General features: G+C 41.0%; 1 protein-coding gene across 1 annotated transcript; it reads left to right on the top strand.

Moving 5' to 3' along the window:
* The first annotated feature begins 4,447 nt into the window (after positions 1-4,447).
* Positions 4,448-10,143, top strand: LOC146964556 (receptor activity-modifying protein 1). Its single transcript, XM_085766385.1, has 4 exons — positions 4,448-4,664; positions 5,682-5,727; positions 7,033-7,171; positions 8,582-10,143. Exons 2-4 carry the CDS (start codon positions 5,682-5,684, stop codon positions 8,817-8,819), a joined length of 423 nt encoding a protein of 140 aa, XP_085622511.1. The 5' UTR covers positions 4,448-4,664; the 3' UTR covers positions 8,820-10,143.
* Positions 10,144-14,186: the final 4,043 nt, after the last annotated feature.

The following is a 14,186-nucleotide window of genomic DNA, read 5'->3' as shown; positions in this document are numbered from 1 at the left end:
AATGACCTGTGAGCGTGGAAAACCGAGTACAGACGGGAAAATGTTTGACCGGCGCGCAGAGAGCAGGAGAAGCACGCTCCCTGTGTGACCAGCCAAGTGCCTGCCCGGACGCACTGCTCCACTTCCGCGGGCAGTGCGTCCGGCCTAGAATGTGCACAAACACCACTGCAAAACGTAGGCTACTCGTCGGACCTGACAGCGCACTGTTTACCATTCTTTGTGTATGTGTTGCGCGGCCCAGACGCCCCCTGGTCCACACAGTGGCGCACAATGCCCGCGCGTGCCACTCTTGCGCGCTGTTGGGCTCAACTTGAGCGCAGCGCTCCGTGACAAAACCTCCGCGCAGTTCATTTAACAAAACAAAAGTATTATTATTTGTTAAATATTCTTCTGGAAGGGCCACAGTCATGCCTTCGAACACGCAAAAAAGCGACAAAAGGCCACTTTGAGGGGAAAGGGGTAAGTGTTCCAGCACCCACCGCTCCCACCTCTGCACGTGCCTGCTGTACAGCATTGCTAACTTTATGCTAGATTTTTCTCATGGCTCATTCCCATGAAACAAAACAACTAACTTCATAACAAACCATCCAGCTTAGAGCTACATTGTGACCTACCATACCTCATTGTATCACTGGCTTGTCTTTTCTGTGGCGAACTCAAAGAAGCTGAGCGCGCAAGCAGTTGGTTCACCAAGGGCCGTACACACTGAGGACTGAGGGAGGAACAGATAGTTTAATTGTTAATTAATGTTCACACGTGTGACCTTTAACATGATTGGATGGTGTTTTACACTTTGTCCGTTTCACACGTGACTGGCTGTCGTTTCTTTTTTTCTTGATCAATTATAATTGATTTTTTTGCATGGTTGCAATTCAGCAAAAAAAAAAAGAAAAAAAGAAAGAAAAAACTCCAACATAAGATAGCAAACCCTACATTTAAACATTGTGGTGGTGAGGAACAAATTGCAAAGAAACAAACAAACAAACAAACTGAAAACTTAATTTCATTCAAACTGTACTTTGTCAACAGGATTATATTGTTCTCGAACATGCAGTATTTTGATGCTTGTTGTGTACATGGAAAGACTATAGCATTATCCAGAAAAAGTGCATTAAAGAACTAATATCAATTATGGGGTTTTCAGTCTTTCTTTACACTATTTGCTTTTGTGATTTCATTATTAGACATTTGTCCTTAGATGGTATTTCAGGGTACATCCTGGACAGTCTCACATAAAATGTGCATCACCATGCTGGTAGCAGCAAAAACAGATGCTGGCCCACCAGCATCACCATGCTGATCCACCAGCATCACCAGCATCACCATGCTGATCCACCAGCATCACCAGCAACACAATGCTGGTCCACCAGCATCATCAGCAACACAATGCTGGTCCACCAGCATCATCAGCAACACAATGCTGGTCCACCAGCATCATCAGCAACACAATGCTGGTCCACCAGCATCACCATGCTGGTGGACCAGCATCACCAGCAACACCATGCTGGTCCACCAGCATCATCAGCAACACAATGCTGGTCCACCAGCATCACCATGCTGGTGGACCAGCATCACCAGCAACACCATGCTGGTCCACCAGCATCATCAGCAACACAATGCTGGTCCACCAGCATCACCATGCTGGTCCACCAGCAATGATGCTGGTCCACCAGCATGGTGATGCTGGTGGACCAGCTAAACCAGCACCAAACCAGCATAAACCAGCATAGACCAGCATAGACCAGCATTATTTCCATGCTGGTCTATGCTGGTTTTTCTAGCAGGGTTCTCCGACTTCCCATTTCTCCAACCATACATTTCTATATTTTTGGGACGTGTCCATTATTCCGACCTCCCATTTCTCCGATTAAAGGTGTTAGCTAATTCCTCCCAGAGTTTAATTCACACTCACTCGTTCTCGCTCCAACCTGACCTCTGGCTAAGCCCCGCCCCCTCCACTCACTCGGACAAACAGTCAACATTCGGTGACAGTTGCTATGGCAGCTGGAGACATTTCACAGGAGGCAATTGATGGTTTTTGGAGACAGAAAGATTAAATATCATCTCGAAGTTACCAAAACTTAGCTTAACTTTACTGCTATGGCTGCCGTTTGCCGCGAAACGCCGATAGCGACGGGCTAACTTCTGTTAGCCTGTCTATGGAGTTTTGCATTATACATTAGCATTAAGCTAGCGGGCTTTATGCTTAGTTGTGATGCTGGCGAACATCTAAACATCTCTGACAATATGTTGCCTCAAATAGGCTACGTTGTTGACTTAACTTAGAATAGATGTAGACATCCTTGTTAAGTTTATCCATGTTTAGTTAGTGTTGTGGTCCACCTCATAACTTTATCCAGAGCAGACACTTCTCTCGGTTGAGATGTGGCTTGGGAAATGGTTAAAAAAAATCCACCCCGTCGCCCAGCCTCTCAGGATACCTAGTGTCGGAGTTGCATTTACCCCATGCACACCGTTTGACCATTTTAAACTTAAAATGTCAAGAAAAAACATATAAAAACGAATGAAAACTGACTTTGATGCATTTCAATGGACGTGGAAGCAGAGAATGTCCGAGTGTATGGGCTAGCTATGCGCACTTTGATTGGCTCATCGTGTTTGGGGGCGTGGCTTAGCCATACTGCTTGGTACGCCCATAGGGAGCGGCTAGTTGCTAAAGTTAAGCTAATGCTAACCATATTTAACGAGCAGCAGCTCCGGTGTTGAGAGTGGACTGGAAACACATCTGAATCATTTCACACTAACTCACCTGCAGACAAACCTGACAAACCCACACCATCACGCCTGCACCAAAGTGTTACAGTAGGCTACCCGCTGGCGTTAGTTATTAACATTAGCATGATGCCATTTCTCCACAGAGCTATCACGATCTGGCACCTGAGCTCCGCCTCACGTGACGTAACGTATGCTCCTGGTGCAGAGATCATTTCATGCCAACGTTGCCAATGTAACCAGATGTAAATATTTATATATTTTGGACCCGTCAAAATTCATAAAACAATTATTTATAAAGCCTACTATTTTTTTTTTTTATTCAGTCAAATTTATACTATTATTCTGCACCCCTCTAGACGTTATGTGGATGTATTATTTTTGAAACCCGAACCCCAAACCTAACCATAACCCTCTAGAGTAAGTGGGTAGTTGTAGCCATATTCTCCTCCATTCAACTGTAGCTTGAAATGTTTTATCAAGCAAAGCTAACATTTTGGTTAAAGCTGCACTGATCAATATTGTTTTATGTAACAAATGGATCAAATGTAATGCAATGTGAATGGCCAACAGTCCGCCTCTCTGAATACTGACAGTCTGCAGAGGAGGACCCTCTCCAGGGTCAACCCTCCCAAAGCAGCAAAACCAGACAGACATCTCTGGCCAAAGCAGCCAGCCCCCCCATGCTTCAAGTCCTCCACCATCATCCTGAATCATAGCTGCCCTGTAACACTGATCAGGCCATGCTGTGAGAGTCTGGTCCTGCAGCACATCAGGTCCAGAATCACCATCAAACCATCACATTTGCTTACCACTTCACCCACTCCACTGCACTGAAGACATTGTAACAGCCCGGCCGCCCCAACAACAAAAAGAACACCTCGAGCCTTAAAGGAAAAATCACCTGGATTTGCATCTCTCCCTCATTCCGTAGTGTGTTTAAGCATTTTTCCACGTTGTTTTGATTTACAGCATTACTTCTTGGCTAACTCTCACCACTTAGGAAACATAGTGGCTTTCATTTAAAAAAACGGTTAGTCTAAAAAAAAAAGAAAGAAAAAAAAACTTCCCATGCTCTGCACTGCGCCATTAACTGACAGGATCAGCACAATATGTTTGGATTGGTAGGGCAATTCTTTTCAAACTGATTGAGTGTTTGGATTTATATTTCTCAACTTCAGTAGCCTTTGTTACATTTGGGGATCAAGCTCGTGTTTTAGTTGCGTTTATCATCTCAGGATAATTTCTAACATCATAAAAGCTAACAATTTCCTGTAGGCTAGTCTCAAATGTGTGTATGTTTTTAATGTTCACATTTGAATACTGTATGCATACATCCAGCAGTGAAATAGCAGAACATGAATGTGAGTATTCAGATTTTTTTTGCGTGTCTCCTCCTATGAAGCTCTGGCTCAGACTTGAATCTCAGACTCACATGGTCTGGAAACTATAAATTGTGAGTCTTTCTGCATCGTTCTTGCGTAATAACAGCCTGGCAACCTGTTTAAGGTATTACTCCACCTTTTTTTCTGAGTGCATACTGGGATCCACTTTTTCTGATGGATAGGAATAAAGTTTGAAAATATATATGTTAGTGAGACACCACCATGCATGCTCGCTGACACTGAGGCCTCTCAGTTCAAATGTCTCTGGGGGCTTTGAGTGGAATATGTCTTTGGGTAGCATGGGAACATGGCTCAGTCTGGGAAAGGAAACAGGCTGTTGCTGTTGCACAATCAAATTAGCAGTGAGTTGTACCGATAAGAACTGGACCAGATAAGCACAAGCAGAAGCTTTTTGTGAGCATGCAGTGGTGCATATGTAAGTTAGCCGGAACATAAATGATTTGAATCATCTTCAGTGCAGGTTCCACTCCGGGGTTTTTACCAGGGATCTAAAAGGGAAAAATAACTACAACCAAAAAAGCTGAGGTATGTGTCTGTGCAGCATTATTTGTGTTTTTTAAAATCATTTTAAGGTTGTGATATTTGTACCGTCTTCATGTAACTGATAAATGTGTTGTATTCGATATCTGACTCCTCTGTTTCATAATGTGAAAGATATCCTATCCAGTCTGTTAAATTTTCTCATCCTCAATATGGATTTTTATATAACTTGACAAAAAAAAAAAAAGGTCTAATAGGAAAACACTTCCTACAGTAGCCTATATTTGTTTCATTGTAGCAACAAGCTGCACATTAAAGGAAATGGGAGAAAAGTCCTCTTCTCACAGCATTCCCTGGTAACATCTGTTTTCAGTGTCTACCTCCCACGAGATAAATTCATTAATTTGTGGGAATGTCCAGGAAGCAGATGGCCGTCACGTCTGTTTCATACAGAGCTTATTGTTATTAGCCTATTTCTATTATTATTTTAGGCTTGTAGGAAATAGAGTTTAACAAATGGAAGGGTAAAATTTCAATTTAAGGAGTGGCAAATGTAGTCTGCGAGAGAGAACGTCTCCGGCAGTTCGTATGAGTCGTGTTTTGTGTGTTGGTGCTCAGATCGTGGATTTCCTTTGTGATTTGGTTATAGGCTTTTAATCAAGCTCCTGTCTTGCACGTTATCACTGAAGGGTGGGAAAATGGATTTTCCAGCTGGTGTCAGTGTGCCTGCCAGCCTGGACTCTTCCTAAACTGAGAAAACACATATTTTGGAAGGTTTTGTTTACAGAGGAAGCAGAGAACTGACTCCTTCCCTGTCACACAACCACCTATAAATTTTGCTTATCTTTTATAGATAGAACATTGAGAAAACACTCAATTTGAGCTTGCTGGTCCTACATGACTGGTACAGAGCACCACCAAAATCACATCACGTGACTCACTGATAATACACACAATACTTGGCTGATTTACTGAAGAATTAAGTGATTTGTTAATCTTATAGTATTCATATACATGCACGTTCACTCCCTATTCCTTCACCATGATTGTTTCTGTCCACAGATGCTGTTATCTCCATGCTTGCTAGCCCTTGTCCTCGTCTGGACAGGTAAATCATTACTTTGGCACAACATAGCTTGCATAGGCTACATATAGATCAGCTGGTGTTTGCTGGCTTCAGAGGTAGGATTGATGACTTTTATTTCATTTAGTTGAGAGTGTCTGCAGTTTAACTAACAGTGCCTCAGCCGAGTACAGCAGATGTTGCTAACCTTCAGACAAGAAAGAGGGAGAATAATGTAGATATGCTCTTCGGTCCGTGTGGGAGTTTAGATCTGTGTGTATGTGTGTGTGTGTGTGTGTGTCTGTGATTTTGTGTGGTATGAAACTTTGAATAATGACCCTAAGATAATATTTGTGCCCTGTCGTAGTTTTGATGGAAATATAAATAAATACGATTTTTTCCTTTTTCTTTTGGTGGGGTCACTTAAAGCAGAAGTAAGCGATCTGGTCGTTTTGGCTAATGCTGCGTTCCAGGCAGGCTTTTGAAACCGTAAGTTACGGCTTCAAGTCACGACTTACGACTTTGTAGCGTTCCAGGCAACCCACTCGGGTTTTTCCGACCTGTTTTACCTGTGAAAGTCACTATAACGGCCACTCGTAACTTCCGACCCGTGAACTCGTACCAGATCGAACTGGTACGAGTTCACAGGTCAGAAAAACACGAGTTACGGGCTGCTCTGAACGCACCATAACTTCTTGTCAGCCGACGGAGTTAGCAGCCCCCACCCTCGTCATGGATCTATTGGTCCTCGTCCCTACGTCACCACATTCACGCGCATCCCTTGGCTGTACACACAGCCCTTCATGCCGTTCTCTCTCCTCATTGGATAAAAATTGTAGGATACAAGAAAAGTTTTCTCCTCGGCTCAGAGCAGAGCAGAGGGACTGAGAGACCCGTGTTTCGGTCCAAACACTCTATGTAAGTGATTGCTGTCGGAAAATATAACTATTTAAGACTTATATTAACACAAAAATATCGCTTACTTCTGCTTTAAGAAAAAGTCATCAAATTTTAAAGTATATATAAAAAAATATTAGTGTGTTATTTTTTTTTGCTGTCAAATGTGGTGACTGGGTCATTTTTGACCCTAAGACAACATAAGGTTAATAATGGGCCACATCATCTCTGCAGTATGGCAAACATAATTATACACAGAACACAATTTTCCATACAATTTCTTTGATATACATATAGCTAATACCTTTCTAATGCAAGTGAGTTATGTCTTTTGCCATTTTTTGAATACTATTTTTTTCATACTCCTCCTTAACCTGCATTTATGTGTTTCTGATGTTAATTGCTATTGACAATGATCAGGAAGGTCTACACTATCTTGTTCTTTTTTTCCAGACATGGCTGCAGCATTTGTCAATCCACCGTGTGACAACCACGTGTACGACAGTAACGTTAACGACTGCCTGTCAGAGTTCAACAGCAGCATGGTGACCAGTGGCTACCAGGAGAAGTGCCCATGGCCTACTGTAAAACGGCAAGTTTGTGCTTCTTGTTTCTTTCGTAAATCATTAGGCTAAAGCGGTTAGGCCTGTAAGTGAAGCAATCAGACTCTAATTAGCTGTAGTTGTGAGGACAAGCAGCGTTTCCTCAGCAACGTTGTAGAGCACAGTGAATGAAAACAGGGAGGCTGTGTAAAGCGGCACATTGCACACGTTTTATGGCCTTTTCAGTAAAGATATATGACCTTTAGTAATGGGAAAGTCAGATACTTTCCTGTTTCCTGGCTTCATTCGGTGCAGGTCAGAGTTATAGCTAATTAGTCATCAGTTAATGACAAAGTGCTAGACTGTTGCTCCTGGGCTCATATTACCCGACAGCAGTTGTTTGTGGAGACTCTAACTCTTGCCATGCTACCTACGGTAGACTCTTTTGGCTGCAGTAATACATATTTTGCTGTTAACATGCTTTGAGACTGAGCTGTCACAGGGCTCAAATGGTGTGTTAGGGTGGAGCGTCCATCATCACAAGGAGCCCAGCTTGTTGATCAGGCCTCCAGCTGTCAGGCTCAATTGAATCTAACTGGATGTTTTCCACACTAAAAATCTCATAGTATCAACTGTTAGGAAGATTTATGCTGCTTTAGAAATGCTTGAGTTGCTTCCTCATCCAAAAGGCGTGACCAATCAAAACTTAAAGGGATACTTCAACATTTTTGCAAATTGGCCCATTGCCATAATCCCTATAGTCTTAGTTACTTACTTTTAATTGTCGGTGCAAGCTATGAGATAATAACGGAACGTTATGAGACAGAGTTGTTTTCGAGGTAAATTCATGCAAAACCGCCGATGCACGTTCCCCCCGGGGGCAGTTTTTGGAGAGCAGTCTCTGCATTTGCCTCTTAAACAACTCTGTCTCGTAACATGCTGTTACCATCTCATAGCAGGGTGAATGTGCAGGTCACAATTTGTCCACAAGAGCGTTTTGGAGTAGTTGGATTGTGTATTTGATGAGTTTGATGGGGGAAACCAAGAAATCCCATTAGCCTCCGTAGCATAGCTCTGAGCAGCTCTAAATATATCTTGCACCGACAATTAAAGGTAACAACCTACTACTAAGACTATAGAGATTATGGCAATGGGCCAATTTGCCAATATATTGAACTATCCCTTTAACAGTGAAAGTAAGCTGCCTCCTAAACATCAGTGGGTGATTGTTCCATCCATAAAAAGTTTGGCACTGCCATCTCTAGATGTTTTTGGCTGACATCATTTCCTCCAAAATGTAAAGCTGGGCTATGCAACTCTAAGGGGCCTCATCAACCTTTGGGTTTTTTTTTTCACCTTTTAACTTGCAGTCAACTGTATGGGTATGATGGGTAAATGTAATGAGCGACCAATTATAATCAATCTAACCTTGTCCTTTGACTTTCCCTCTTCCTCTGCAGAACCTACAACCAGCTGAAGATCTGCGTGGACTACTGGGCAAATTTGACCCGGTGTAAGGGCCACAAGTTCCTGGTAGACGAGGTCTTCCTGCAGGTCCATGAGACATACTTTTCACTGTGTGGACAGGTCCACGACCCCCCACGCACCACTCTTCTTCTATTGATAATACCTAGTATCGCTGCCACATTCCTTTTGCCCATTGTGTGTTCTTTTCTCACCACCTGTAATATGGACTGACTCTGATCTACTGAGCTGACAGACACATTTTGAGGGATCATGCTAACTTTGCATGTCCAGTTCATGCAGCTGAATAGTAGGTGCTGCACTGTTCCTTTAAATCATAGTTTTTTGCCTGCAAGAGCTCCTACATAGGATACTAATTGTCTCATAAAAGCATTGATTCACCATTTTTATAGTATTACTGTATGTTCACATGTTTTCATTCTAAAACATGACATTGTCTAATATGAATGATGTACTATTACTGTACTGACTGACAATTATTTTAACAAAACGGTCAAGCCATTTGTATTTCTTAGTTCTCCTCAAATCTTTAGTGCCCAGAAAGTAGTCTACATTTAGTTTTGTCCTCTGTTGTTTTTCAAATGGGTTTCTGGTTAGATGCCAGAAATAATCTCAAGACATTATCATGTTTTATTCTAGGCATTGAATAGGTTGGCAGTAGAGGCAGTAGAGTTTGGTGGAGACATTTAATGTAATGACAAAAACTCACAACTCCACTAATTTGTCTATAGTTGTGCTTTTGTAACGTATTGTTACTAATATACTAAAAGGAAAGGGTTTAGTAGTTGATTGTGATAAATCAAATGACAAGCTGGAAGTTTAAGCAGTGGTGGAGTTTAATGACTGCCATATAGTTCATTTATAACCCAACATTAGCTTTTCATTTGTGGTGATTCTGGTATGTAGGCTCCAAGAAAAAATCCAAGAATTGGTGTTCATTTGCAAAAAAAGTAAAAAGATACAAAATCATGCTGAACAAAAAGCTAAAATATTATGAGCCTTGGTCACAGAGCAAAAATCATCATAAACCAGTATAAAAGTCTCATGATCGATTTGTTGGGGGAACCACGGTGATGTCTGGGTTGTCCAACGAAATTACGTAATAAGTGCGGCACTCTCTGGTTGCGTCATTGTGGTTTTGAATTCACTGTGATGTTATCATATCATTTATTCTGTAGACAGTTTTACTTGCCCGTCTGAGTGCCTTGTTGTGAATATCTGAATTTTCTGGGACGCATTATTTTGTTTTATGTGGTGTAACCTCACCCATCTGGCTCTTACAGAAAGTGGACACATACACAAACTGTTTCACACTAACTTCAAAGACGTGTATATGATATTCTACCAACGCACTTTCACTGTTCTGTACATCTTTTAAGATGACAAAGGAGAAGGATTGTATGTATTTGAAACACATAATAAATATTTATTTCAGACAAAAAAATAACATTTTACAGTTGTTTGAAAACCTCTTTACAGCAATAGCAGGATGGACCTGCTATTCAAGTATCCACACCACCCAAGTGTCAGTATGCGTTCTGAATGCAAACATACCGCATCTCATAAAATCATCAGTTTAATACATCAAATGATTGTTGTGTAGACCTCATGAAGACCATCTATGTGTTATCAAAACAATGTAAAGCTCCATTAAGCAGTTTTTGTTTCTTCCAATTTGAACGTTAAATCTATTGACTCTAATGTGTTGCCAGTGCCGCTCTTGATGCTGAGACTCAGCGCTTAAACCTGCAGCTCTACGTGCCCAGCGTGACAGGGAGCCGAAGTAAACAAGGGCATTGAAGAGAATTCAACATCTAGCAGTCCAAAGAGAAACACACCATTTGTCCTAAGAGCTGGTGGACTACACCAAAGGCAAATTGTACAAAAAATGCTGGACTCCAAAGGGTGGGGGGTGTGGGGGCATTAGCGGCTGTGGAACTCCTGCTGGATGTGGAACTAATCACTCGCTAATACATTAACCAGTATTCTGTGACGTTGAAGTTGAAATGGCATGGTCATGACTTTAAATGCTTACTGCAGCTTTGACAGTTTTTTTGAGATAACTACTGATATCTTATGGAAATCATAGCTTTAGATGAGCAGTATGGATATCAAAACTAAAAAGAAAAAAGAAAAAAAAACTAACCAAAAAACCAACCATCCAAGTGGTGTCACCAAAAAATAAATGAACTAATTCAAATAAATATAGAGCATTTATAAGGATAGTATTTTATTTACAATTGTGGAGACATGTGACATCTTCAACACGTGTCAGTGACGACCAAAATTAGGAAAATAATCCCTCTAAGGAACTAACCCTTTGGTATACAGTGCAATTGAAGAGAATTGAATGGCATTCCATAAGTTATACGTAGCTATAACTCTGTTGACCTTGGGGGTATCAACATGGCTAACGTCCTTATAATAGATGATCTAGTGTCACACAGTTAAATAACGCAGGAAGCTATTACACTATTCCATTATGCTAGAACTCCCAGATACCCAGGCGCCTTTATTCAAACCAATGATGTTGAATTAAAAGAGGCTCAAAAATAACAGAGCCTTCAACTTGTGTGGGTGGTCTGTCCTGCTACTGTGGTGGTATAAGGCGACGGAATGTGGTGAACTCAGAGCATTGACAAGACAGGCAGTTTTAGGGTAAAAAAAAACAAAAGAAAAAAAACAACAACTCTATTTTTCTTTTTCACACTGCGTCTTTCAACTTCTAGAGGCCAGACAGAACCGAGTGGCAGCACCACACCTTTTTATTATCTTAAATAATACCCAGCATTCATTTTTTCTCCCTCGTGTAAATACTGAAAGGATGTTTTGCTAAGGATACCCTCTGATTCAGTCTGGGCTACGGCCTACAGTACTCAGATACACCCGTTCTTGTCAAAATAAAAGCACGTGGATGTGTTGAACAGGCTTAACAGACTTGTGTTCTCTGATAACAAAGGACATAGACCCCTGTGACTGCTTTACCACAGTAGCACAGCAAATACATGGCTCCACTGGATTCAGCCTACGCACAACTCATTTGACATAAAAGTTAAGGGTCAAGATGTTGATGTTGTAATTTAGAATGGGTTAAGCGTGAATGTGTAAATGTTTTTTAGACCACATAATCACAGTTGGTTTCTATTACAGTACACATTTGTTGCTCCTAGCATTGAGCTTGCAAGTGCTGTGCGTTTATTAACTTAGTAACCTGTGCAGGTTATAATGAAGTTCATTCATGAGCAAAACATTTGAATAAAGCTGGTTATAAAGATGAGAATATAAATGGATATTCATGCTCGTAATAGATCCTGTTTTTCTCGACCAAATTCAACAGAATTTTATATCTTGGGAAAACGACTTGCCAACTAATATCACGTAAGTGGCTTCATAATCAATCTGACAAACAAAGTATATCCCAGGTTCAGTTCAAGACGTAGCTCTGTGTTCTGTTGGAACACAAGCTGCCGAAACAGGGAATGTGAGACTTGGAAGACAAAGAGCAGATGAGCCTTAGTCACTGTCGAGGATGCAGAGCTCCTGTCCTTTCATCTTTTAAATCGGATGAAATTTGAATGTAATTCCTGTTCGAGGGGAAAAACTACTCTTAGAAAAACAGCCTTTATAGGGATAGTTTAACATTTTGATGAATTGGCCAATTGCCATAATCCCTATAGTCATAGCAGTAGGTGCGTTACCTTTATTTGTCGGTGCAAGCTATTTTTAGAACGGCGGAGCAGAGCCGAAAGCTGCTCAGAGCTACGCTACGGAGGCTAATGGGATTTCTTGGTTTCCCTCATCAAATACACAATCCTACAACTCCAAAATGCTCTGGCGGACAAAGTGTGACCTTCACATTCACCACGCTATGACATAATAACGGAACGTTATGTGACAGAGTTGTTTTTGAGGTAAATACAGAGACTGCTTGCTTAAAAACTGTCCCTGAAGGCAACATGCATCAGCGGTTTTGCATGAATTTACCTCTAAAACGCGATTATGGCAATGGGCCAATTTGCCAAAATGTTGAACTATCCCTTTAAACAATTGTGTAGGGATACTTACTGACATTTGACTTCATGAAAAAGCTGAAGGGATTAAAAATGGGAAAATATTGATATTAAAAGAACATTATACAGCCACTCTCTTTAGAATTATTTATGAGGGATGTGAGATGCTAAACCTACGCACTTAAAATCCTTGTTTGTCTTTTATTTTGCTCATGACGCGGTGGTCGCCCAGTAGTAGACCTCTAGGAATTGGAATTAGCTTTCCTAAACTTGTGGAAAATCATGTATCTGAAAACACAGGCAGCCAAACATTTACATTCAGTAACGTCATGAACACGGTGGGGCCAAATATAATGGAGCAAATTCATCTTAGCCCTCAGTTTAACCATTCTTGTGCGAAACATAAACATGTGGTTGAAAAGGTCCATTAACAACACAGCCAATTTTCAATGAAACCGCTATGGAGTGCTAATGTAAAGCACATTCAATCACTGCAGAATAAAACACAGACTCCAGCAGGTGCATGCTTCACATCAAAGTGGAGCTTCAAGTGGAGGAGGGGGGAGAAAAAAAAAGAAAAGAAAGAAAGATTAATTTACAGCTAAACGTCCATGTCACTTCACTGGAGTAAACACATCATTCTCTCCTCGTGACCTCTTTTCCTCCATTGTACAACACAAAAGCCTGGACTGTATGTCATATACTTTTTACATTACAAGTGTTGGATTGCCTTGACCGCTTTATGTACACAAAAAGACAACAAACTAAAGGCTGGGAAGCAATATTTACAGATCGAAGGTCAGTTTCCCCTGAGACAAAATTCTTGCATGGCTTGGAATGTAGGACATGGTTATGTGAAGTACATAGCATACATAAATCCTAATACACTGCTGAGCTTTAAAAGTATGGGATTTACTTTTAGAACACCACAGTCTGAAGTATGGAGTTTTTTCTTTTGTTTAATTTAAAAGTTGGATGAATACAATAATACATTTGTTTTTTTTTTCAATTTTTTGGAGAAACCTCTTCAGCTGCCACACAGTGTCTCTGACTGATTCCTGCTTACAGTACATCTCTTTGTTGCAGAAATGAAAGGTGTTAGAAAATGAGAATTCTGCACACATGTCTGACAATGTTATTGATTGATTGATTTTCTAAGGAGTGAGAGTGAGTGTCCACATGCCTTCAGATTTTTTTTTTTTTTACTCTATTACATACAGTAGCCTACATCAAAGACACATTGTGCGAATATTTCATTTCAGACTTGTTCTTGTTGGTTTTCCACCTCAGAATTGAATTTGACAACATTTCTGAGCATTAGGAATGCCAGACCTGCAGTCAGAAGATACCAATATACTGACCTCAGTGAAACCACATTCATTTCTGATACTTAGAACAAATCTGTGCACAACCTCCATGTTATAGAATAATTAAGTGCCCTATGAAATGTTGTTGTGCCGTTACTTTGTACACCGGCTCTCAGCGGAAGTGTGTTTCTGTGTGGCAGGAGTGAGGTTTCTGAAAAGCGTTTAGATTCCGTAATGGGCCCACTGTATAGGAGGTGAAAACT

The sequence above is a fragment of the Trachurus japonicus genome, chromosome 21 (genome assembly GCF_045865225.1).
Source record: "Trachurus japonicus isolate A0001 chromosome 21, Traja_1.0".
NCBI classification, from domain to species: Eukaryota; Metazoa; Chordata; class Actinopteri; order Carangiformes; family Carangidae; genus Trachurus; species Trachurus japonicus.
This window is presented reverse-complemented; position numbering and strand designations above follow the sequence as displayed.

Excerpts from the sequence above, each read along its gene's own strand:
- LOC146964556 (XM_085766385.1), top strand. The coding sequence starts at position 5,682 with ATGCTGTTATCTCCATGCTTGCTAGCCCTTGTCCTCGTCTGGACAG. Across the intron at positions 5,728-7,032 it reads CCTTGTCCTCGTCTGGACAG|ACATGGCTGCAGCATTTGTC; the intron begins GTAAATCATTAC and ends CTTTTTTTCCAG. Across the intron at positions 7,172-8,581 it reads CCATGGCCTACTGTAAAACG|AACCTACAACCAGCTGAAGA; the intron begins GCAAGTTTGTGC and ends CTTCCTCTGCAG.